General features: G+C 47.1%; 1 protein-coding gene across 1 annotated transcript in view; it reads left to right on the top strand.

Annotated features, from left to right (window-relative positions):
- The window catches only part of ADGRB1 (adhesion G protein-coupled receptor B1), a 292,333-nt gene that overhangs the window by 179,291 nt on the left and 86,026 nt on the right, over positions 1-27,016 (top strand). The window contains 2 exon segments of the mRNA XM_029592133.1: positions 5,489-5,615; positions 23,784-23,887. Of these exon segments, the coding sequence (XP_029447993.1) occupies positions 5,489-5,615; positions 23,784-23,887 (231 nt within the window).

Raw genomic sequence — 27,016 nt, forward strand, 5'->3', positions numbered from 1 at the left:
AATGCATGGGGGTAACCTGCATGGAGCGGCAGTTACTATCCTTAACAGAATGCATGGGGGTAACCTGCATGGAGCGGCAGTTACTACCCTTAACAGAAGGCATGGGGGTAACCTGCATGGAGCGGCAGTTACTACCCTTAACAGAAGGCTTGGGGGTAACCTGCATGAAGCGGCAGTTATTACCCTTAACAGAATGCATGGGGGTAACCTGCATGGAGTGGTAGTTACTATCCTTAACAGAATGCATGGGGGTAACCTGCATGGAGCGGCAGTTATTACCCTTAACAGAATGTATGGGGGTAACCTGCACGGAGCGGCAGTTATTACCCTTAACAGAATGCATGGGGGTAACCTGCATGGAGTGGCAGTTACTATCCTTAACAGAAGGCATGGGGGTAACCTGCACGGAGCAGCAGTTACTGCCCTTAACAGAACACATATGGGTAACCTGCACGGAGTGGCGGTAACTACCATACACAAATATCTGGGCAGACTGAATGGACCATTTTGTCTTTATCTGCTGTCATCACTATGTTACTGTCTTGGTGGCGGATATCCTGAGAAGCCAACTGGTTGCGGGATCACCAGGACAAGCGTTTGGGGAAACTCCTGTTGTAGGGGAATTGGAGGCAACCGGATCCAGCAGTCCATGAATGCAAATGGGTAAAGCCAGGATTGGATCAGCCTATCCTGAAAAAGAAGGGAGCCAGTTGGTAACTTTACGCCTGCACGTGATGTGAGGGCAGAGCATAATTCAATATTTTCTGCAGGGGGATTTCAGCAGGTTACAGAGCATGTAATCTGAATTGAAATCAAACAGCATAAGGGTCACATCTTAATAAACCAGAATTTTAATATAGCGATTTATTTTATGGGTAGTTAACCTCACCCCCTTACCAGGAGCTTGAGCGCTGCAGGTTTCTCCATGATAAAAGTTCATTGGAGTGTGAAAGCCAACCAGAAAGTGTCCCGAAAGTTAGAGTCTAGAATACTTACCAACAGACTAATTATTGCCTCGGATGGTTGTAGATCATTTTCTAATGGATTTTAGATTTAACTACTTGGTTTTTTCAAACCCAAGCTCAAGGCAAGTTACATTAAGAAGTGAATTTTCAAAGGAGTTAATGCGTGTCTAGGTAGTATACATATCTTTGCAATTTTCAAAAGCCTGTTTCCGCACGTAAAGCTTTTTGAAAATTACCTCTTAAGGTTGCACCGGAGATAGTGGAGGATGACGGGACCTGCCCAAGATCACAAGGCGAGTTAGTGAGAGATGTGGGACTTGACCCTCTGGCTTTCCCGGGTCTCGGACCCACTGCTCCAACCACTACCCCGCCCAGAATGGACTCGAGGCTACAGGTCCTTTCCCCCCCTCTAGACCACCGCTTCAAATCCCATGCGAAATAAGATGGTGCTCTCTGCCCAGCTCGCGTGGCAGCTGCCGGCAGATCTGCGTGACCCAGCTCTGCTGCGCACCTCATCCCGCTGACTTGTGACGTGGACGCAGTGAGAGAGGGCGAAGCGTTTGAACAGATGTTATAAAATGAGGTTCTTGAGGGGGGCTGGAGGCGTTGTCTCCTAATATTTATATATACGCACCCACACACAGGCACACACACTGGCTCTGCCAGCTTCTGCAGTAAGAACCTGACCTTCGCAGGCAGAAAAGTACTCCTAGCGTGGTTTAAGAAGGCGGCGCAGGCAGGAGAAGTTAAAAAATGAAGATGCACAGCTAGAGAGAAGTCATCCTTTACCCCTGACTGACGGGCTAACCTTCAGGAAATAAATGTTCTGCTTTGCGGGTCTCTACCACCACAGCCACGGGGGCAGTTCATCTGTAATCACTGCTAAGGCTCCTGCTCCCCGGGGTCATCTTTCAGGAGATTTTTTTTTCCCATGATCCTTTTGGAATCGAAAAGAGATGCATCCTCTGTCCTCCCCCTGACTTCTTTCCAGTCACCTCAGCAGGCAGAGATGATGATGCTCCTGTGACACAGGAACTAGCCAGCCGCCTCACCCGGGCACGATATGATCGAAGAGTGCCAGGCTGACATCCCCGGCTGCCCTTTGGCTGGTGGTATAAATGTCATTATAATTTAATTGGAGGTTTCTGCCTCAGCTTTCGGGGTTGGTAAGAGCGGACCACAGTGTAGTTAAAGAACCTTGCATGCAAATTTGCACTTTAGGGAGCAAAGCATGGTCACTTTACCTTTAAACCTAAAACCTACTCGGGTCCGATTGTTAGTTAAGTTTCTTTTGGTCAGATTTTGTTGTAATGTTTTTATGCTGGGTTTTAACAGGCCGATTATAGTAAAGTCCGCCCGCTCTCCCGGCGCGCACACAGGCCACTCTCTCTCCTGTGCGCGCGATTCAGTATGCAAATTAGGCCCGGCGGTAAAAACAGGTAAAAGGAGGCGCTAGGGACACTAGCGCGTCCCTAGCGCCTCCTTTTGGACCAGAGCGGCGGCTGTCAGCGGGTTTGACAGCCGCCGCTCAATTTTGCCCGTGTCGGTTCTCGAGCCCGCTGACAACCACGGGTTCGGAAACCGGATGCCGGCAAAATTGAGTGTCCGGTTTTCGACCCGCGAGCCACGGGCCGACTTCAAATTTTTTTTTTTTTTTACTTTTGGTAACTTTCGGGATCTCCGACTTAATATCGCCATGATATTAAGTCGGAGGGTGCACAGAAAAGCAGTTTTTACTGCTTTTCTGTGCACTTTCCCGGTGCCCGAAGAAATTAGCGCCTACCTTTGGGTAGGCGCTAATTTCTGAAAGTAAAATGTGCGGCTTGGCTGCACATTTTCCTTTCTGAATCGCGCAGGAATAACTAATAGGGCCATCAATATGCATTTGCATGTTGCGGGCGCTATTAGGTTCGGGGGGGTTGGACGTGCGTTTTAGGCCCCTTACTGAATAAGGGGTAACGCTAGCACGTCAAAAGCACGCGTCCAATAGAGGGTTAACAGTGCACTCCGTCGGAGCGCACTCAACTGTATCGGCCCGTAAGTTTGGTGATGTAGATGCTATTCACTGATGGGTTAGAACTGAATTGTTGGTTTTATATGTATTTATAATTTAGTTTGCCTCTTTTATTTGGTTTTTTTACATTAAATCTTATGTATGTTGTTTCTAGCGTGCCCAGAATTGTAGATGGGCAGAAAAGAAATACTTTTAAATTAAAAAAAAATATATAAATAAATTCTACCTCTCAACTGCCTAACTCCTTAGGGGAAAACAAATGCCTCAGTTCTCTCACCCTCTAAGAACAGGGTCATATACTACACTATGGGCCTCATTTTAAAAAGCATTTAAATGTGTAAAACTGGGCTTTTGAAAATTGCTACAATATGTGCCATTGAATTTTCCATAGGATTTGCTCATCTAAGTCCACTTCACACGCGTAAATGGCTTTTGAAAATTGCTACGATAGTATGTTAAATTTGTGTGAGCGAATCCTTTTGAAAATTCACCTGAATGTTTTCAGCTGGCGCAGATCTGCTGGACGAAGAGCTGTGTTTTGTGTTGGTGCCAAAAGTCCCATGCAGTTCTTAACATCTTGCAGATAGGGGAGACGAAGTGAGTGCCACAGATCTGGTGCCACGCCTCTGAGGGATGGAGCGGCATAGCCGTTGTTTTTGGCTTGATCGTAGACATACTTTAAACATTTTATGGCATGGCATCTCATCTTCTGTCGGATCTTCGGTGGCAGAGCGGCAGCATTTTGGAGTCCTCGTTTGCCCATTGCCCTTTCCGGCAGGCCCATTATCGATGCCATTGCAACAGTCCAAGGGCACAAGTCACTACTGATTGTGTGTGGCTGTTTCGAGGTCGATTGGTGGCAGAAAGGAGTTGTAATGGCTTTCACCGTTCGGAAGGCACCGGAACGCTGCTTTCTTGGTTGGTGCTGATGCTTGGCGCGCCATGGTCAGAGCAGGGTCGAGGGTTCCTGTGCTGAACGCAGGGTGGCATGGGAGGTGGGGGAGGGAGCCTTATCTGGTTGTGGTGGGTTGCTCACCAATCCCTGCTGGAATAGGGAGTATTCGGGTCTACTTGTTTGAACCTCGCCTATGTCATCTTTTACCATCTCGTGCCAATTTTACCGTCCTGGTGCGAGAGGCAGCAACTGGATTTTGTTAGTGCCCCTGCTACGTCCGCCCTCGTGTAACTTTTCTCTAGATCGGGATCTGTTGCCCTCCGGTTTGACTGCTCCTGGTCTGACTATTTCTGATTGCATTTCTAGTTTGGAGTTGCTCTGCCGTTGGTTTTCAGCCCGGGCTCGGGTTGCTATGGCAGTTTGCTCTGATCTTTTCTGTAACCCCGGACTAATGAATGCCTGAACTTGTGTACTTGCACGGCCTGGTTCACCAATAGTTAACAAATAAATAAAAGGAGGGAGGGAGGGGGAGTAGCGGGAGTCCTCCCCCCCACCCCTGGCGTCCTCCAGCTCCTCTTGATAGAAACGTGAGTTCCTCCGTGCATTTTGCTGTTCATTGACTCTTTAGTCTCGGCTCCTGTTTGACAATTAATGGATTGGGGGGGGGGGGGGGGGCTTCACTTGCCATAGTCTAGGCGGGCACGTGTGTTTTCTCATCACTTTCCGCTGTTGTGCACAGGCAGCTTTTGATGGTTGATGGCATAAGCGCTGTGTTTATTACCTACTGACCCCTTTCCCCTCCCCCAGTGCATTCTGCCCTCATCCTTCCATCAAACTCCTAGTGCTTGGGGGTTTGCCTTTTATTATTATTATTATTTTTTTTTTTTTTTTTGCTAGGTGCCTCGAACAGAGGAGTGTGAGAGAAATTATGATTTATTGGTTTTTTGCTTCTCCAATCTTCTTGTGGTCCAGGAGCTGTCGGCTCCCCCCCCCCCCCCCAGCTGGGGGGAGGGGGGGGGATCGTCTCCCCGGACCGCGTGCTCCGGCGATCGCCCTAGATGGGCGGCGGGGGTACCCCCCTCCCCTTCAAAGTGTTGGTCGTTTGCATGCATTGAATGCTTTCCCCCCCCCCACTCCCATATTTAATGTCTAAATCCGATCTATTTTTAAACCTACGCCTCTGCTTATTGCTGTCTTTTCCCTCCAACCCAATCCCCAGAAGAGTGCGCGTGTGTGTTCCTCGCCTGTACGGACGTGTGCTTGTGTCTCAATGTGTTTTTGTCCGTTTCACTATGACGCGTTCCCCTCCCCCCACCACCAGCCAGCAACTCTTTTTTTTTTTTTTTCCCCAGCCTGGCAAAAAAAAAAAAAAAAAATCTTCTTCTGCATTTCAGCCCCATCCATCCATCTCCTCCTCTGATGTTTAGAGATTTTTTTCTGATTTTGTTGTAATGGGTGTCGATTGCTTTCATTCTCACGGTGGGCGCTGACCTTTTTTTTATTTTTTTTGTTGTTCCCCCCCCCCCTCCTTCCCTCTCCCCACCCTCTCTGCGGTTTTTATCTTTCCCCCCCACTACCACCACCACCTCCTCTCCTCCCCCACCCCTTTCTTAGATCTTCTCAGCTCGGTGCTTGGTCCTTCCGAGGCTGCCGTACAGTCCCGGTCGATTCCTTCCGAACCAAATGCTTCTGTGATCGGCTCTCCACCTTCGCCATTTTAGCCCAGCTGAGTTCAGACATGGTAAGTCCAAGCTTTTTAAGAAAACAAGGAAAAAAAAAACCCAACCGGAAGGATAAAATAGGCAGAGGTCCCGGGGGAGGAAACGGGGGACGGCTCCCTGCAAAGCCTCTGACAAGTGTTGCTTTGTTACCTCTGCAATAAAGCCGCCGGATTTTGAAAAAATGTTTGCATTGTGTTAAAGTGCAACAAGCCTCCCCCCCCCGCCCCAAAACATGGTAATTGGGAAGGAGGGATGGCTGCAGGCACCCACCCCCCCCCTCCCTCCCATTTCCCAAGTGGCTGTGACAGGCGGCCACGGTGGGGGCAGAGAGGCGTTCGCTACTCTACTTTGCCTTATTTTACCTGCTGTCGGGTTTTTCTTTAATTTTTATTTTTTTCCCCTATTTTGGATTATTTAGAAAGATGTGTTTTTTTTTTTTAAAGGTTTTGAAGTATTTTTAGAAGCTGGAAGGATTTCTTTTTTGTTTTGTTTTGTTAATGGCTGAATCTGTCTGGCAAATAAGCAGTATTTTTCGTTACAATCAAAGTTAATGTGCTTTCAGCAGAGCTGCAAAAAAATCCAAACAAAAAAAGTAGGTTTTCATTTCTGCTGATTGGATGCAATGCATTTTTTTTTTAAACAAGGAAACATGTATAAGCTTATATTTTTAGCTAAAATACGTGGGTGGATATTTTTAAATTATTAAAACATTTTTTTTTTGCCTCAAGAATGTTTAAAGCATTTCCGACTAGTAAATAGCTCAGCTTGCTGGCTTTTATTGTATGGGGACTGCCATTTCTGCTGTGTCTGGGCCTAGAAACGGAGCGTTATTCTGCTAATTGCACTTCGTTTCCCAGTTTTTTCAGCTCTCTGCGTCTGCCATGTGAATTGTAAAATTAAGAGATTTTGGAATTTGTGCTGCCTGTGATTTGCAGACATCTGCTAGGGTGTTTGGAGGACTTGGCCTCTGCTATTATTTGCTAATTATGTATTCCGCGGTAAAACACCCCTTAAAAATAAAATATGGAAAGAGAGCGAGCATTTTTAGTGATGAAGGTTGGTTATTATTAGAAACATGAATGGATTTTGGTCCTGCTGGTTACCATGGAAACAGCATCTGTACCCAAGTTGCTTCCAGACATGGCAGGGCTGCTCTGCCTAGGCCCTAGGCCTTCTGCAGGCCCGAGCTAATCCCTCGCATTGGTTTTGCCGCCCTGGTTTGTCAAGGTGCCTCGCCTCTAGAAGGGGCTCCCCGCTATATTGCTTGGAAAAGGAAAGGTGAAAGTAATGGGACCGTGCATTTTGCAATTTGTTCGTGCGCAGATGGAAGGAAGGCCCTTCAGTGCGGATTTGGATTTTGGATGCCTTTCCAAACCTTAGCGCAAGGCGAGTTGCATTCAGGTAGAGGAGGTAATTCGCAGTCCTTGGAGAGCTTATAATTTAAGGGCCCTATTTAGTTTTCCCACTACACAAAATGGAAGAAAATCTTTACTAAATAGGTCCCTAAGTTCATACCTAAGGCAGTGGAGGGTGAAGAGACTTACCCAAGGTTACAGGGAGCATCAGCAGGATTTGAACCCTGCCTTCCTGGGTTTTAATCACGAAATGGTTATTCTGGATTTACACGGCTACCTCTCTGAAAGTTTATGTGCAGCACGGTCCTTCTTTTAACTTGCTGGCAATGTACTTTGAAGCCAGTCTCTTGATATTTTAATAATGCATTCCACGATGACTGCTTTTCTATTTGAAATGTTTCTTTGCAAATGAAAAGGAAATAGGGGCAGTACTTTGGTTAAGATAACCTTATCCTTTGGGCCAATGTAACCCCAATATTTAAAAAGGGATCCAGGGGCAATCCGGGTAACTATAGACCAGTGAGCCTGACTTCAATGCCAGGAAAAATAGTGGAAACTATTCTCAAGATCAAAATCGTAGAGCATATAGAAAGACATGGTTTAATGGAACACAGTCATCATGGATTTACCCAAGGGAAGTCTTGCCTAACAAATCTGCTTCATTCTTTTGAAGGGGTTAATAAACAAGTGGATAAAGGTGAACCGGTAGATGTAGTGTATTTGGATTTTCAGAAGGTGTTTGACAAAGTCCCTTATGAGAGGCTTCTAAGAAAACTAAAAAGTCATGGGATAGAATGCGATGTCCTTTTCGTGGATTATAAACTGGTTAAAAGACAGGAAACAGAGTAGGATTAAATGGTCAATTTTCTCAATGGAAAAGGGTAAACAGTGGAGTGCCTCAGGGATCTGTTAGACCAGTGCTTTTCAATATATTTATAAATGATCTGGAAAGGAATACGATGAGTGAGGTTATCAAATTTGCTGACAATACAAAATAATTCAGAGTAGTTAAATCACAAGCGGATTGTGATACATTACAGGAGGACCTTGCAAGACTGGAAGATTGGGCATCCAAATGGCAGATGAAATTTACTGCTCACAAGTGCAAGGTATTGCATATAGGGAAAAATAACTCATGCTGTAGTTACACAATGTTAGGTTCCATATTAGGGGCTACTACCCAGGAAAAAGATCTAGGCATCTTAGTGGATAATAATAGGAAGGGAATGGTTAATAGAACGGAAAATGTCATAATGCCTCTATTGCTCCATGGTGAGACTGCACCTTGAATACTGTGTACAATTCTGGTCGCCGCATCTCAAAAACATATAGTTGCAATGGAGAAGGTACAGAGAAGGGCAACCAAAATGATAAAGGGAATGGAACAGTTCCCCTGTGAGGAAAGGCTGAAGAGGTTAGGGCTGTTCAGCTTGGAGAAGAGACGGCTGAAGGGGGATATGATAGAGGTCTTTAAGATCATGAGAGGTCGTGAACAAGTAGATGTGAATTGGTTATTTACACTTTCGGATAATAGAAGGACTAGGAGGCATTCCATGAAGTTAGCAAGTAGCACATTAAAGCATAATCAGAGAAAATTGTTTTTCACTCAGTGCACAATAAAGCTCTGGAATTTGTTGCCAGAGGATGTGGTTAGTGCAGTTAATGTAGCTGGGTTCAAAAAAGGTTTGGATAAGTTCTTGGAGGAGAAGTCCATTAACGGCTATTAATCAAGTTTACTTAGGAAATAGCCACTGCTATTAATTGCATCAGTAGCATGGGATCTTCTTAGTGTTTGGGTAATTGCCAGGTTCTTGTGGCCTGGTCTGGCCTCTGTTGGACACAGGATGCTGGGCTTGATGGACCCTTGGTCTGACCCAGTATGCAATTTCTTATGTAGAAGTAACCCGTTGAGGGTCTTACTGGAAGTCTTGGAAGAGCTGTAGAAGAATGATGCATTGTTATAATTGTAGTAGGAATTCAGGAAACATTGCTACACTGAGTCTATGGCTCAAACTCAAAACATTCAGCATGGGCGTACTGGATTTGCTGGAAAAGGCCGAATCAGCTACTTAGTTGATTCCTTTCTTTTACAACAAATAGTTCAAGTACTGCAATCAAGCGAGAGAGAATGTGTGAAATTATTTTTGTTCTGGTCAGTGCTCTTTCCCTTAATAACCTTCCTGCTCTCCGTCCTAGGAGCTTGGGCACAATTGTGTGTAACCTTCCTAAGGGCTCTTCTGATGCAAAGTTCTGAATATTACATTGTGGGTTTTTAAAATATGTTGGAAGCTGTTTGTTTTCAGCTGGGTCCCGGAGGCACCAGGAGATAAACCACTCTCGCTCAGCATCAGTGGTAGGCAGGCGTCATGAACCCAATTTTCCAGGACTTCTCCTGAAGAGGGGCTCAATGCTCCAATCAGTAGACGACACGCTCAAAACACTGGCCAAAGAGTCTGGTTGCTTCGTAGTGCGGTGGAGGCAATGAGTTGCTCGCATGAAGAAGGGTAATGGGGGAATTTCTGTAGTCGTTCTTGAGTGTGGGGGTGGGGAATTGTGGTAGGGGTGGAAGATGCGATTCGGAAGGATCCAAGTTCCAACTTTATCTGAAGCAACAATGAAAGTAAGTGAACAATGGTAAATGCTCACGTGCCATCTCCGATCCCGCTCTTCCTGCTACGCATCTAAAGCATGGCGTGGAGTTCTGAAGGTGAAACCCAGCACAATGCACGGCTCCACAGAATATCTGCAGTCCAGTGTTTGAAAGATTAGATTCTGCAGGGTGAATTCTTCCTGTCCTTTTCTGTTCAGGCTGTAGACTTGGTGGACAAGAGGAAGGGGGCTTGAATTGAACCAACCTAGTGCCATGTCCAACAATGAGGAGGGGATGAACCAGAAGAGTCGTAATATGACAATATTATTGCAGTATCCCCTCCCCTCCAACACTTAATCGTGTATTCTTCACCTCTGGTTCTGAGTTCTGCAAATGTTGTCGTACCTTCTCACTGGCATCGTTTGCTGCATCTGCATATTAAGTGTAGCTCAAGTCTTTCTGGTATTAGCCAATTACCGGTACAGCTTAGGGATCTTGGTCCCTGGGAACGTGTCCCAACACCCAGCAGTGAGCGGACAACAATATCAATAAACCGACAGGTTCCATAACGAGTGTGTGTAACTATCTACCCGTCAAACATTAAGATCAAACAGGGGTAAATTGTCCTTTTCTCATGTGGCGAGAGAGAGCCGGCCCAGCAGTGTTCTGATCCCGTTCCTGACACCTGGCTGCTGACATCCTGCTCCTGTGTCTTCTTGCTTTCTCTCCTTGGGAGCCATGATGTTTCTTTTCCATTTCCCCAGCTGTTATGGTTGGCTGTTTCCATTGGTTCATATGTTGCTGCCTAAAGTTTAATTGTGATTAATATACTTTGTTATAAAAGTGTTTTTGCCAAACTAGTCGCAGATTGCCTCATTTTGTAAAGCTAGATATTTTGCCGCTGTTTGTACCTCACTACGTGGTCTTGTTTAAAGTTACTGTAAGGCCTCATTGCATTGGATGTATATAGTTTCATACAGTTATAAGATAATCCATTACAGCTATATCCTTCTGATAGGAAGATTCATTGGATTTCATCAGTCATCACCTTTCTCCTATTCTTATGTTCAAGGAATCGGGCCTTTCATTATTGTTTGTCTTTTCCAAGTCTTGAGGGTTGTGGGTTTTTTTTTTATTTTGCAGTTATTAGAAACTCAAGAGTTGCATTTGCTCTTGGTAGAGCAGGAGTGGCAAACTGCAATCCTCAAGAGCCACAAACAGGACTGATTTTCAGAATATACATAATCAATGTGCATAAGATAAGATTTGCTGCGCTGATTACATTGTATGCAAATCTATCTCATGCACGTTCACTGTGGATATCTTGAAACTAGGCCTGTCTGTGGTCTTGAGGACTGGAGTTGGCCACACCTGCCATAGATAAGTGTGTGTGTGTGTGTGCAAGGCTATGCAGGTTGTGAATGAAAAGTGTCTTTGCTGTGGTGATTTCATTGTTGAGAGTGCTGCCAAGTGAGCAAAGAATGGGGTGGGATAACGGCCATTGGACTGTGGCTCTGAGCCTCCTTGCTTAATGACAATTCTTAGATAAATCCTTTAGACAAATGGTTCACATCCCAGTCCTGGAGTCGGAACACACTCATCCAGTCGGGATATCCACTATGATTTCCTAGTGTGTAGACAGGACCAGTGGATTATGCTCCCCTGCCAGCAGATGGAGACGGAGCAAGCTGACGTCACAGTATATATACTCCCGCAGTGACCCCAGCCTGCCAGTATTCTCCGTCTCCAGCGGATGGTGGACGCGCTTCTCCCTATGGCGATTGCTTTGGGTTTTTTGGAAGGAGAAATCTGAATTAAGGAAAAGAAAGCACCGCTCTCCTGCGGTGATACCAAAAGGTCCCTCCCCCAGTTGAGAATTCCTGAGGTGATTTCCGTGGTCCCTCAGAGTTGTGCCTTGGACCAGTAACTGGTTTTCCCAGCATGGACTTAGCTGCTTGTTCAGCTGAAAGGCAGTGGCTGCAGGAGGCCGAGCGTGGCAGTGACGGCAGAAGCCCTCTTCCCCCCCCCCGCAGCCAGAGACTGTCTCTGAACTCAGCCGGTAAGCGCTGAGCCTAGATAAGGTTTAAAAAAAACAAACAAAAGTTGTACCTTCCGAGACAGTTAAAGGGAGTTTTAGGACTTCCTCCGGTCTCATTGCTCGGCGCGCCATCCCGACTTTCGTTCCCACTCTCGGGGTTGGGGGACTGGGAAGCCTGGCGGGTTGAGCAGCCCCGGTGGGCTAGGCCCTGCAGTTAGACTTTTGCTTGCACGTTGTGAGGTAGGACGCAGCGATGTTTTCATGCTCCCGTGCGTTTTTTGCTGTCCTCTACAGGCCATTGGTGTGTGCAGTGCATCGGCTCTGCACATGCATTGTGCATTCAGTTTTGGGCGCGCACAAATTTTGAACGGTTTCAATACTTTTGCTTGATGCACAGGTGCGTGTGCCTTGCCACGCTCACTTCTCCAGTGCTTAAATTTTGTGCGCATACATTTTTTGAGTGCGAGCTGTTTAGACTCATGCTTACCGCCGCAGTGGCTCTGGTAAACACGAAGCCTAAGTGCCTTTCTCTGTGTGTTGCCTTACCTGTCTTCTATCCTGCGTCAGCACTGTTCGGACGCTCAGGGAGAGTTGTCTTCATCGGAATTTGCTAAACCCTGTTCTTCCCATTCTAAAGATGGGTTGGCTACAGCCTTGGTTGGAAGGACGCAAGACTTTGGTTCTCCCTTGACTGGCTCCTCCGCAGGAGAGGGCAGTTCTGTAGGTCCCCCTCATGTTCCTTCTAGGCTTGATTTGGACCCAGCTGCTTTTTCTTGGGTGGAATTTTTTCAAGGCTTACAAACTTCTCTTTAGGCTCTGTCCTCCGTTTTCACCCAATCCTGTCAGGTTGGACGCTCAGCCGGTGGGCCCTCTCTCTTCCAGTCTTATGGTTAAGCACTGGGGCACGCTTCAGTTCGCTGCAGGTATTCCCGACAGGAACCCAGATGGCACCGATGATGAGGCAGTTACAGTTCTTTCATAGAGATAAATGCTGGCCCTGATATCCCAGACCTTGAAGATGCTGTGGGTGTTCCTGGTATGGATTCCATGTCTGAGCCAAAGAAGAATCCCATTTTGGTTTCCTTGCATAAAGCCTCTTGTTTTTTCCTGTTTTGGACGCCATTCAGGAATTGATTGATCTTGAATGGGCTGCCCCAAAGGCAAATTTCAAGGGGGTCAGAAACTGGAAGGCCTGTACCCCCTGGATCCAATTGTGAGAGAGCATTTGTGTTTTCCCAAAGTAGATGTGCTGGTCTGTGCCGTCTCGAAGCGGACAACTATCCCCGTAGAGGGAGGAGCGGCCTTGAAGGATGTGCATAATAGGAGAATTGAGGTTATCCTTAAGCAAGCCTTTGAGGCAGTGGTGATGACTTTGTAGATAGCTTCCTGTTGCACCCTTGTGGCACGATCTTGTCTTCTTCTCTGTCAGGAAGTTGATGCTTCTGGAGTGAATTCCAGAGCGCTTATGGAACCCACTGCCGCCTTTCTGGCCGATGTGGGCTGCAATTTGATCCCTACCTCGGTCAGAGGAGTGGCTTCGGTGGTAGCGGCCAGGTGTCACCTATGGTTGAGAAATTGATCAGCTGATGCAGCCTCCAAAGCTAATCTTACGAAAATGCCTTTTAAAGGCTCGCTCTTGTTTTGAAGCGAGTTGAGAGAAAAAACATAAAGATCAGGTATATATGGTAAGCATTGAAGAAACTGGCCAGTAAGCTGGGCGAATCCCCAGTTCCTCAGTTGTGGAAGAATAAGGAGCAATTGCAACACCCCTTTGGTATGAGGGGTCGTCTCTGGGGTTCTAAGTGGTTTTGCCCTACAGAGGGTTGACTTTCAGAGGACTTGGCCTTTTGGTAGGTCTCATTCCTTTCATCCCAGACAGCCCAAGAGAGGAGCAGGCTCAGGTGGTGGATCTTCCTGAGCTTCCCAATGAAGGTTTGCTGACCCACCTTCAGGAACAAAAGATAGGAGGATGATTCTCTCTCTTTTTTTCAGAGGTGGGTCGCGATCATATCGAATCAGTGGGTCCTGGAGGTGATTCGAGAAGGATATGTGCTGGAATTTCGCAGTATTCCTCTGGATGTGTTCAGGTGTCTCCTTGCCACTCCCCACAGAAAAAGCAGGCAGTGGAGTCTATGATTCTAAGGCTCCTCAAACTGAGGGCTGTGGGTCCAGTGCCTCCGTCTTAAAGTACGGGGCGATATTCTATTAATTTTGTTGTTCGTAAGAAGGAGGGCTCCTTTTGTCCCATCCTGGATCTCAAAAGTGTCAACCGTCATTTGAGGGTGACTCATTTTCACATGGAAACCTTATTCTCTGTGATAATGGCCGTGCAGTTGGGGGAATTTCTGACCTCCCTGGATCTGTCCGAGGCCTACCTTCATATTTCCATCCATTTGGAACACCATTTTCTGCATTTTGCGATGATGGGGGTGCCATTATCAGTTTGGGCGCTGCCTTTTGGTCTAGCCACCGCCCCAGAATGTTTTCCAAGGTTATGGTAGTGGTAGCGGCAGCGTTGAAAAGAGAAGGGATTCTGGTGCACCCATACTTGGACGACTGGTTGATGCGAGTCAAGTCTCAGGAAGAGAGCTGCCTGGTGACCCACAAGGTGATCTCCTTGTTGCAGGAACTCAATTAAGTGGTGAACCTGGCCAAGAGCAGTCTTCAGCCATCTCAATTGTTGGAGTATCTGGGTGTTCAGTTCGACACAAGGCAGGACAAAGTTTTCCTGCTGGAAGTTCGGATTCAGAAATTGATGACACAGGTGCGTCAGTTGGTGAACGCTATACGCCTGACAGTGTAGTCCTATCTACAGGTGCTCGGTTTGATGGCAACAACCATGGAAGTTTTGCTGTGAGCGAGGATGCATATGCTTCCGCTTCAGTGCTCCTGCTGTCTCAGCACTATTCGGTTCGGCTCCACTTGCCGATGGAAGTCTGCTCTTGCCTCCGATAGTGGCTGCAGGAGGCTCATCTGAGAGAGGGAGTTTCTGTGTACTCCCCAACCTGGTTGGCACTCACGACAGATGCAAGTCTCCAGGGTTAGGGAGCTCACTGTCAGGAGCTGTCGGCTCAAGGACATTGGAGTGCCAAAGAGTCCCTCTGGAACATCAATTGCCTGGAAGCCTGGGTGGTCCGGTTGGCGTCTCGCAGTTCAGCCACAGGTTGCAGGGTCAAGCGGTTCGAGTGATGTTGGACAATGTGACAACAGTGGCCTATGTCAATCGCCAGGGAGGAACCAAGAGCCAGCAAGTGTCGCAGGAAATAGACCAACTTATGGAATGGGTGGAAGGACATCTACAGATGATCTTGGCCTCTCACATTGCAGGAAAAAGCAACATGCGGGCAGACTTTCTCAGCAGGGAAAGTCTGGACCCAGGAGAATGGGTGTTGTTGGAAGAGGCGTTTCATCTGATAGTGGATCACTGGGGCCTTCCATTCCTAGACTTGCTGGCGACTTCTCGCAATGCGAAGGTTCCTCGATTCTTCAGTCACTGGAGAGATCCGTGGTCCCTGGGTGTAGATGCTTTCGTACAGGTCTGTCTGGAAGACAGGTTGCTTTATGCCTTTCCTCCTTGGCCCTTGTTGGGCAGGATAACTCACAAAATCGAGGGCCTCAGGAGGCTAGTACTCCTGGTGTCATCAGACTGGCCCAGGCATCTGTGGTATGCGGATCTGCGAAGATTCCTGGTGGAGACCCCCCTTTGTCTTCTGTTGCTCATGGATCTGTTGCAGCAGGGACCAGTTCTTTACAAGGATCCGACTCGATTCTGTCTTACGGTTTGGACCTTGAGAGGGCTTGCCTGTTGAAGCATGGATATTCTTCTGCGGTGATTGCCACCTTGCTCCGCATTCGAAAGTTCTCCACTTCCTTACCTATGTGCAGTTTGGAGAGCTTTTGAGGCCTGGTGCGAGGAGTGTGGTTTTCTTCCTCATTCGGTTAAGATCCTGCTCGTTCTGGCGTCTTTTTTTTTTTTTTAATTATTTTTTAATAGATTTTGCTTTTTGTGACCCTTCAAAGTGAATGACATTCAGGTACTGTAGGTATTTCCCTATCTTCAGAGGGCTCACAGTCAAAGATTTTTGTCTCTGAAGCAGTGGAGGGTGAAGAGACCTACCCAAGGTCACAAGGAGTACGGAGAGTTTAAAAAATAGTTTGTGACCAGAACAAGGCTTCCTAAACCTGCCCTGTGACACCACAGCTGGCTTTGTTTCAGGATATCCACAATGAGCAGGATTTTGGTGCCCCTAGGCACTGTTGGTGTGGTCTCCCCCGTCATCCCCCTCTCCCCCCCCCCCCCCCCTCTCATTAAGGTTGGACACCAGGGGGCAGAAGGGCTAAGGCACAGTCCGTTTCCCCCCACCCCAGTTTCCTGTGGCAGCTCAGGGGTAGATCCTGTGGCAACAATTTAAAAATTCAGAAGCAAATTGGTAAACATTTCCATCTTTTATATTACATTATGAAACTAAAGTAGTTTTACACTATATTTATTAGTATCATTTATATTCTTTTTATTGGAAGGCAACAAATCTTCAGCTAGTCTGCTCCCCCCGCCCCCAGGTTTCTGCTGATATTGACAAATCCAGCCCTGACAATGAGAGAGATTCTTACATCAAATTTTATTTATTCTGAAAACCTGACTGGCTTGTGAAGTCACCGGGACATGTTTGGGAAAGCTCCGGACTAGGCTTTCTGTGCCTGAAAGTAAACTGAAAAGAGAAATGTTAAGCAATATTGTTAAGCTAAAATCCTCAAATGATGAACTTGCCTGTTGGCGGAGTCTCTTGGTTTCTCTTTGGGTTGGGTTACTTATGGAAGTGAAAGGCGGCCATGTTATATTAGAGCCTTGTTCCGTTCTCTGACTTGGCGTCTTCCTCCTGTTGTTTTGGGTCTCTGGCTCAGTTCGGAAGCAGGGATGGAATCCTTTGCCCCGTCTGTCCCCCCGCTCCCCTCCACTCAGCTTCCTAGTCTGACCATTGCAGCGACATGCTGGGGGCCCTGCAGTCACGGGCGCAGAATCCGGCAATCAGGTGTCGCACCTACTCAGAAACCATCCCTGATAAGGAGCGATATCTTACAGGTGCTCATGACCTAGCAGTCTGGGCAGATAGGTGGACCGCTTGGCCTTTTTCTGGCATCATCTACAACAGCTTTCAAACCATCCACCACAGGAACAAAGTACCTATAGACGTTTGTACCTGTTTTCTGTTGCACAGATACAAATTTCTGCGGAATATAATTAGGTCTTTTGATTTTAGGTTTTAACAGATTAAATCCTGATGGAACACCTCCGATGCACCAAAAAAAAAAAAAGTTGTTTCCCATGCTAACGACTCCTCTGATGCACAAGTGGATGTGTTTGTTTCAACTGGAAAAGCGATCCAACAATAGTACCTGTGCCCTGGAAACACTGATTTCTGGTACCCCCAAAGAACTTCTGACTAGCTGGAAAATAAAGACCCTGAAATCAGAAAACCCTAAATATGGAGTTGGATATTCAGCACCTCTTAGCCAGTTAAGCTCTGACGTGGCCGGATAAGTGGCACACAATGAATATTCAGCCTTGCTGGGCACGGCCACTTAGCGATAAGCTAGGGGTGGGGACGGAGCAGCTTACCTGGCTAACTATAGGATAGCCGACTACAGAAAATGGCGTGGCAATGCCGCTGAATATCTCCACCAAGATAGCCGGATAAGTTTATCTGGCTTAACTTGTTCAGCTGGATAGCAGCCGAATATTTGCCTCGTAGATTTGAAAGCACGACCTACGTATGTTTATTTTTCGCTCCTGCCCAAAGCAGCGTTCCCCGTCCGAATGCTTCTCCTAAATCCGGCTCAAGTCGAGGAACCTCAGGCTTTGGGCTTCGAGCCAGATCGAGGGGAGGGTAGCCTAAGTGACCAGGAGCAGCATCGATGCGGCGCTGCCTGGCTTTAATAGTGTCTGAGCAGCAGATGAAGGGCCGGGAGGTAATGCCTTGTGAAAGGTGCGTGGCGGAAAGGCTAACGCACTGTGACAGCATTCGGGTGCCGGTACTGCAAGACCTGACTGCCTCCTGCTAATGCGCTGTCAGATGTTTTGCCGACTGCTAAATGTTGATTTTTCTCTCGAGGCAAAGAGAGGAAAAAACCTCTGGTGTGGCGTGGCGGCTCTTCCGGGAGGGAAGCTGGCTCTCTCACACTCAAGCCGTGGGAATCGGCCAGGTGGAAGTGCTGCCCAAGGGCGTTCCACGCCAACCTCGCGCTCGGAGGGAGAATGTGGGCAACAAGGCTGCGTGTGGGCTTGCAGTGTCTCAGGGGTGGGGGAATGCATTTTCTGGGTGTCCACCAAGCCCAAAGTCATGGAGGTGATTTTATGTAAGATAGATAAGACACAGGTTATAAAACGTTACACTGAAGGAGGTCACCCTGGGAGTCAGTGCATCCCTAAACCAGGAATCTAGGGGAAAAAAGGGTGGTCAGCTGGCTCCTGTTCTGTTGGCTGGGCTGATTTAATCCTGGGTTTATCCATTGCCTGCTGGACTCCTAGCTGTTTTTTTTTCCTAAGAATGGGCATAAAAACAGAATAGGCTGAACCTAGTTCCCAGGATGCGGTTCTTCTGTATTGCTGGTATATGACATGGGGCCGTTGCATGCAGGCTTCAGATGGTCTGGGGAGGACATGCTTACTGGACCTGAAAGAGAACTCTCCAGGAGCTGAAGGTGCTGATTGACTGTAGCCAACAGCTGCTGTGACCCAAGGGATAAATCCAAATAAGATCACTTATTTTCCCTGCTAACCCCTGTGGAAAACATATATCAGAAACCCAAATGAAACTGATGTAAATGGCCATTATCAAAAGGGAAATGATGATTTGTATCTCGTGCTTTAAATGTGGTAAGGTGAGAAAATGGATGGAATTAAACTGAATGTTTTCCAGACCTCCGTGAAAACATTTCCTTTCCAACATTAATCAGGAAATGTAATAAAGAAAAAAATAAGTCATTACCCATGGATAATCGTGTAGATACCATGTGATTCCGAAAGGAGACCTCGGAAGAATGGCTGAGGATTGGGGAGGCAGGGAGGGTGGGCAATGGTGAAGGGGGAGAGAACGTTTATCGCTGGCAGGAAATTTGATGATGAAAGTTATCTTAAAAAGGAGGCAGACCAGAGAAGGGCGACCAAAATGGTGAGGTATTCATATGGAGAGGCTGAAGGCTCTGGATATGTACACCCTGAAAGAGAGGAGGTGCAGGGGAGATGCAATTCAGACCTCCAGATACCTGAAAGGTGTTAATGATGCAGGAACTTCAAAACTTTTCCACTGGAAACTAAACAGTAGGACTAGGGGTCACGATATGAAACTTCAGGGGCGACAACCCAGACCCAACGTCAGGAAATATTTTCTTCACAGAATGCCCTTCCGGAGGAGGTGGTGAAGACAAAAGTAGTAAACGAATTTAAAAAGGCTTGGGATAAACCCCGTGGATCCCTAAAGGCTGGAGGTGGAATGAAGAAACGAGGGCATGGGGGTAACCTGCACGGAGCGGCAGCTGCTACCCCCTAACAGAAGGCACGGGGATTACTACCTTTAACCAATAACATTTGTAGATTCCAGCCCCTTTTTTTAAATTAACGAACACAGTAACTTAAATACACACCAGCGAGGACTCAAAGGACACTATCAAGCTCCAAGGGGGAAAACTTGGGAACAACGTCAGGAATTATTTCTTCACAGAAAGGATGGCGGATGCATGGAAAGCCCTCTCGGAAGAGGTGGTGAAGACGAGAACAGTCGTGTTACTGAAAAGGGCGTGGGACCCCTAGTGACTAAAAGGGGCAACCTGTGTTAACTGGGCTAACCTGCAAAGAGCGGCAGTTGCTTACCGCCCTAAAAATAAAAATTTAAGAAAAAACTTCCTGGGCAGACTGGACGAACCGCTTGAGTGTTTCTCTGCCATCACTTACTATGTTGCTAGGTTATTTGAAAACAGAAACCGTAACATGATGACCGTACAAAGTACGCCTGTTTATTGAACATCACGGAATAAGCAAAGGCGGGGGGGGTCAAGCGTCCATGTAATACCAACAACAGAAGGAGTGTCCGACTGGACCAAGCCATAGCAATTCATAGGCCTAGGAAGCCTAACTAAAGGTCGCATTGACTCTGTGGGGGAACTTGGCCTTTTCCATTAGCGTAGGACCCGGTGCGGGCCCGCTTTCTCCGCGATGCTGGCGGAACTGCTCCTGCGGCACTGTCCGAATGCAAACTCTCAGGCTCTGGTCATGTTGAGCCATTACCACTACAGAGTCACTCTCAGCATAAAACCTCTGAAGCTTGTGCCCTTAAATCGTACATTGGCCTTCCTTTTAACGGATGGCTTGGTGGTAGTGGTGATGGTGGTGGGGTAACCTGCACGGAGCGGCAGTTACTGCCCATAAAAAAAAACCTTGCTGGGCAGACTGGATGGAGCGTTTTTGGTCTTCATCTGCCGTCATTTACTAGAGAACTGTCTCGTTTGCCCAACGCGATGTTCTTGTTTGGAGTTTAGCAATGCTTGCCCCATGATCAGGATTTTTTAAGCCGCTCCTCTTTCTGCTCACCGCTTCCTTTTCACTCCTGGACTTTGAGGTCTGATTTTCCAGACTCTTGAGCTTAAGGGGTAAGTTGGCTGCTCTTCTGCCAGAAAGGCTGGGTACAGGCGAGGAGCAGGGAGGCTGATCTGCTCTGGCCACGACTGCACGGGAGCGGCATGGCAGCAAATTCACGCTCGATGGACCCTTGGTCTTTCCCAGTATGGCATTTTCTTATGTTCTTATGGATAATAGAAAGACTAGGGGGCACTCCATGAAGTTAGCACGGGGCACATTTAAAACTAATCGGAGAAAGTTCTTTTTCACTCAACGCACAATTAAACTCTGGAATTTGTTGCCAGAGGATGTGGTTAGTGCAGTTAGTGTAGCTGTGTTTAAAAAAGGATTGGATAAGTTCTTGGAGGAGAAGTCCATTACCTGCTATTAATTAAGTTGACTTAGATAATAACCACTGCTATTACTAGCAATGGTAACATGGAATAGACTTAGTTTTTGGGTACTTGCCAGGTTCTTATGGCCTGGATTGGCCACTGTTGGAAACAGGATGCTGGGCTTGATGGACCCTTGGTCTGACCCAGTATGGCATGTTCTTATGTTTTTATTGACCACCTTTGCTGCCAGGCTGTCTGCTGCCAGAAACTCTGGGAAACGAAAGGAGAAATGCTGCCGATCTAACATGGCCACGTTGGCTGCAAACACATTAAGAATGAGGCTGTTGCAAATTCGAGCAGGCAGACCGAGTTACCAACATTTTGCACACTCCTTTGTGTGCGAGAGGCTTTCAAGGAAGTTATGTACAGACTCTGGTTAGTTTTAGAGTAGATTAATGCCAGAGAGGGTTAAATCTGCTTGTGCTTTCAAGGGAAGAGTACCGGCTTCTGGAAATCGCAGCGTCACGCGGGACCCTGTTCTCACACGATTTTGGCTGTGAAACGTGGAGAATCTGGCCTAAGGCATTACCTCGGTCTGTGGGAGAGTGCTTGTGTGTTCGGGGTGGGAAGGGGGCAGACACCAGCGTTCCAGTCCAAAAGCTGCTAGGAATGTGCAGAAAAGCAACTCAAGGTGGTCCCTTACGTTAGCCCCCTAAGTAGGTTCAGTAGCGCAGACCTGGGCGTCAGGGAATTCTAGGAATAGGCTCTCGTTTTAAAACGGGGAACAAATGACATTTCTTTTATTTTTGTATAATTGCCCATTCAAATAATTCAATAAAACAACAACATTTTCATTTTTTTTTTGTCATTTTAGCTTGTGCTAAATTATTTGAGCGCGTGTCAAAACGGAAACAAAGCACGTTGTTTCTCTGCATGCTCATGTGCATTACTGCCTCGCAGCAGAGATGTTAGCATGGACTTGAAGCATTTGTCTTGGGATATCTGTCCTTGGACCAGCTTAAGAATGATCAGAGATCTGATGTATATAGGCACTTTCAGGACCGTATTCTGAAGAAGGAACCCAGGAGCAGGGTAGCCACCTCCCCTGGGTCAACACACAGAGGATGATCTAAATGTGGTCCCCCACCCACGGAAGTCTCGATTTCCCCGAAACCAATAGAAACTACGTCCCCCCGTGCGTGCAGCGGGGAGAAAAACCAGGACTGGCTCAGCCTCTTCGAGCTGATCTGGGCGAAGCGGCAAGCCTGTCCTAGTTTCTTGTGTTGCCTCTGTCGGCTGTGAACATTTTGCGGCAAGGGGATGCGCGTCCTACCCAAACCTGTCCTGGCGTTCCCTCAGCCGGTTGGGTTTTCAGGATATGAAGGAATGAATGGGCGTGCGATAAAGGCGCACACATTGGAACCCAGTTATGTATTCGCTTTATTTATTTAGAGGTCCCTGTTCAGTAGGGCTGGGTAGTGGACAAGTTTTATCCGGCTAAAGTTAGACGGATAACCTGGCCTGCAGATTCGGCAGGAGAAATGTCCCGCTGAAGGTGTTTGCTCAGAGTTATCCGGTTATGTTTGAATGTAGCCGTTTAGGTTTTTAAGTTATCCCAACCCTGTGTGGCCAGATGACTTGCGACTTACCTGGATATCTTCAAAAGGAAAAACAGAAGGGGATCCATGGCCCAATTTCCTCTCCCCCAATCAAATAGTAAAGATGCCCTGTTGGGCCTTGCAGCCCCCACCCCACATCTCATAAAAGCAAAAATGTCTCAGGTTCATTGTGAGCCGTCCCTCCACCCCACCCCCCATCCTGACAAACCCTTTCCTCAAATTAAAAACCTACAACAGAGGCCAGGCCATCCCATCCTCTACCTCCGCAATGCGGACTATGACCCCACCATGTCCCTAAGCCCCCAGACCCTCCCCCCGACTTCCCGAGGCCTAAAAATCCCTGCTGGGAGCGGGGCCTGTATTTACCTATTCCCAACCAAGGCCCAGCGCAGGGATTATTAGGGCTCAGGAAGTCGGGGGGGGGGGAGGGTCTGGGGGGTTGGGGGCCTCTGTTATAGATTTCAGTCTGAGGAAAGGGGTTTGTTGGGGTGGGGAGGGATGGCTTGCAGCGATCCTGGAAAATCTTTGTTGACATGAGATGTGGGGGATGCAAGGCCCATTAGGGCATCTTTACTATTTGATTGGGGGAGGGGGCAGAGGAAATCGGTGCATAGGCCCCTTTAGTTCTCTCTTTTTTTTTTTTAAATCTTTTCAAGAGATCCGGTTAAGTAGCAAGTTTTGTGGCCAAACAAAGCCAGATCTATGCGATATTTGGCTTAAGTTAGCCGGATGACTCGACCCCTCCCGGGGCACTCCTGGAATGCCCCTTTTTTTATCCAGCCAAATTATAGCCGGATAACTACCCGTCTAGCTATAATTTAGCCAGATAAGTGGCTGAATATTCCTATTTTGTCATTTAGACGGATAATTTTTGAGTTATCCGTCTAAATGGCTTTTGAATGTGAACCTATTAATTTCTGTACTGCTTCCCCCAACGTAGTCACCCAACGCAGTGTACAAAACGAACAAAAACTGGCCAGCAGCATAGAGCGCATGTTCGTACTCGTGCATGTTCACTGTGGATCTCCTGAAATACCCGGCTGGCTCAGGGCAGGTTTGGGAAGCCCTGCTATGGTGATTACAGCACAAAGTCCGGGGACTCAGCACTGCAGGGGGGTTCTACTCCCGTCACTGCCCTTGACACTTTTTGACCTTGTATGGCTTCGATGGCCATTGGGGAAATAGTACTGGAAAAAGTACTTTCTGAACCGTGATTTTGTTGTTGCTTTATTCGCTGGTGACCATGTGTCCATAAATAATATTAAGAATCCTAAGATGATGAGAAAGGTGCCGCTTAAAATAAATGGGTGGATGGTGTGGAATGGCACGACGAGGTACAGTCAGAGGGGGGTGCTGTGCTGTGGTTTCGAGTGCAAGAAACCAAGCTGTTGACTCCGTGCTGGTAGGGAAATGCCCTTGCTCAAAGCCCCTGCTACTTCTCCCTCTCTGTCACCAAAAGGCTACAGGAAGTCGGCGGGGGCTATAGGTGGATCAGAAGAACCTGTCTGTGGAGTCACTGCGCTGACATCTCTGACCGGAATTAGCAGAGTACAGCAGAAGTGTCTGGCATTACTCCGTCTTCCTGTTTTTATGTTTTATATATATTCTCATTCCAATTCTTTCTTTTCTCTTTCCTGCAGAATATGGAAAAGGGGCTGGTTCCCTCTGTCACTCTGATCGTTGGCTGTGGCGTCTCCTCTCTCACGCTTTTGCTTTTGATAATCATTTACGCCTCTGTCTGGAGGTAGGGAATGCTACTTTTACGCACTCTGAAGCACAGTACCTCTGCTTTCTTTGTAAATGGAATTCGTATTTCGGGAGAGTTAACGGGGCACCGCCTACCATTCATATGGCGTCAGTGCGTCAAGGTCGAACCTGTCCTGGGGGGGGGGGGGGGGGGGTAATCCCATAGCTGGTTGGGTTTTCAGGCTACCCATGATGAATGTGCCTGAGAAATGTTTGCACACACTGCTAACTCAAAAGAGTGTGCAGACAGCCTCGTGCATATTTATTGCGGATATCTGGAAAGCCAGAGCAGCTATGGGGTGCCCAGGACAGGTTTTGGAAGCCCCTGATCAAGATGGTGTTGGCAGTGACCAAGAATGAATTATGGGCCCAATATTGAAAGCGAGCTTAGCGCTGGATAGCCGGACTTATCTGGCTAACTTTTAGCTGGCCGATTTTGTGGGTGGGCAGTGGACAGATCTGGGCGGCTCTGCTTTAAGTAGCGATATTCGTTCTTAATCTGGTTAAGTTAATCGGCTAAGTTAGATCAGCCATAGAGCTGATCTAACTTAGTTGTATTTAACTTAGCTGGCTAAGTAGTTCCTTGACTGCAGATAGCCGAATATGCCTTGTAACTTAGCCGGATAAATCATATCCGGCTAAGTTACTTAAATGGCCGGCGCTGAATATTGACCCCTCTATGGGTTCAGTGCAGAAGACTCAGTATCATGATAGGCTGCAGGGCAGAAACCAAGAACGGAAACCCGTCCTGCACAAAGTACCCTGCCTCAGTTCTGTTGCTCAGTTTCACTGAAGGATTCAGTTGTGCTGGGGTCCTGGGCAGTTATCCTCCTTGTCCATCCCACCCCCAGTGCCCTACTCCGCTCAAGCCAACCCTGATGGGCTCAGAGAAGGCAACATCCCAGCCGGCCGGTTAAGAAGTAGATTGACGGTGTTTATGTCGCCCTACGTCTTGGTACAATTTTCTCAGAAGGATAGTTTACTACCGACAGCAGTAGGAAAGTCCTTTTTAACAATGCATGGTGGCATTAAATAAAAGCTCAGAGGGAAGCCGTTCGAGCTGTGATTAAAGAGCTAACAGATACCACATTTCATATTATTTGAATTAGAAAATATTACCAGTCATTTCTGGTGTCATTAGTCAGCAGTTAAACATGTCGGGTTTTCCCTCCGAAGCAGCAGCAGGTTTGTACAGGGAAAGAATCTGTGTTCCTGAGAGCGTGGGATCTCTTTTGTGACAGGGGGTCTGTTGTGCACCACAAGGAGAAGAGGGGGTTATTAAAGTGAGATAACACTCATCCTGGGGAATTGTCACTTGGAGGCAGGAGGTGTGATAACATTGCATCAGCTCAGGTCCTACTGTTTTTTTTTGTTTTTTTTTATATGCAAGGTTGGGCAGTCCCCATCCTGTCACTCTCCTGTCACTCTCCATAAACTTGGCTGTGCAGGTAACTCATTCCTGCCGCCTGTGTGCAGTGGGGTTGGGGGAGAAGTGGTGGAATTGCTCCGTTTAACTACATTGTTTGAGGTTCAATTACACGTCGAAGGCTCCAGAACTAATAGAAAGGCAGTAACTTGCTCCCTAAAAAAAAAAATACTCTGGTTTGTTAGAATTTTGATTTTGATATTCAAAAGCTGGGATTGAGTGCATCTGAATTTGTGAATACGTCTTTGGTTTGAGAGGTTTTTTTGTTTTTTTTACACATCTCAAAGATAACATTGGGGTTAATTTGGGGTTTATAGTAAAGACTGATCACCCCCCCCCCCCCCCCACAAACACACACACACTCAGTATTTTGAAGCTGGAGCCTTTAAAACTGTACAGGATGACTGTGCAGCCTGAGTAATGCAGGTAACCGGAGCGGCCACCATGTGCCATTCAAGCGGCACCAAAACGACTGCTTTTTCTTTGGCCAGTTGGAATGATTTAGCCGTTTACAGGGAAACTTGCACTTCTCTTCTTTTCCCCTGGTATTTTTTAATGGTTTTTTTTTTGCTGTAGTGTAAGATGCATCTGTGATCAGCTCCTGGCATTTACTGTGACATTTGAATTGTGAGCTGCTCGTATGTTCTGGGAGGGGTGGGGATGTTGGGGAAGGCCAGACTTTGTCAAGGGGTCTGGAACCTACTGTCAGATTGCCAAATGACAGTAGGCTCAGTGGCCATGTGGCTTCACTAAGGGGTTATCAACTCATGCCAGATCATCCAAACAGGCTGATGCACTCCTGGGTTTTTGCCCTTGGCATGTATAGCTGCTAAGAAAGCCAACACTACAAACCTATACCTGCCATGGGCTCCCCTCAGGATGAAGTGGCGACCCCCAGTCTTCCTCAGTCCTTAATTTTCAAGCTGGTTGAACAGCTCCAAATTAGGCCACCAGCGTTGGTGCCGGATGGGGTTCTCGGGTTTCAATCCCTATATGACCCACTAAAGCTTAAGTGTAAGTGTAGTGATAAGACAGGCGAAGAGAGAATTTGAAATGAAGTTGGCTGTAGAGCAAAAATTCATAAAAACTTTTACAAATATATCAGAAGCAAGAAACCTGTGAGGGAGTCAGTTGGACCGTTAGATGACTGAGGGGTTAAAGGGACTCTTAGGGAAGATGAGGCTATTGCAGAAAAACTAAATTAATTCTTTGCTTCTGTGTTTACTAATGAGGATGTTGGAGAGATTCTGGTTCCGGAGAAGGTTTTCAAGGGTAATGATTCAGATAAACTGAACCAAATCACTGTGAACCTGGAAGATGTAGTAGGCCAGGTTGACAAATTAAAGAGTAGCAAATCACCTGGACCAGATGGTATGCACCCCAGGGTTCTGAAAGAACTAAAAAATGAAATTTCAGATCTATCATTTAAATCATCCATTGTACCTGAAGCCTGGAGGGTAGTCAGTGTAACCTCAATATTTAAAAAGGGCTCCAGGGGCGATCCAGGAAGCTATAGATTAGTGAGCCTGACTTCAGTGCTGGGAAAATAGTGGAAACTATTCTAAAGATGAAAATCACAGAGCATATAGAAAGACATGGTTTAATGGAACACAGCCAGTATGGATTTACCCAAGGGAAGTCCTGCCTAACAAATCTGCTTCATTTTTTTGAAGGGGTTAATAATCGTGGATAAAGGTGAAC

The sequence above is a fragment of the Rhinatrema bivittatum genome, chromosome 2 (assembly GCF_901001135.1).
Source record: "Rhinatrema bivittatum chromosome 2, aRhiBiv1.1, whole genome shotgun sequence".
NCBI classification, from domain to species: domain Eukaryota; kingdom Metazoa; phylum Chordata; class Amphibia; order Gymnophiona; family Rhinatrematidae; genus Rhinatrema; species Rhinatrema bivittatum.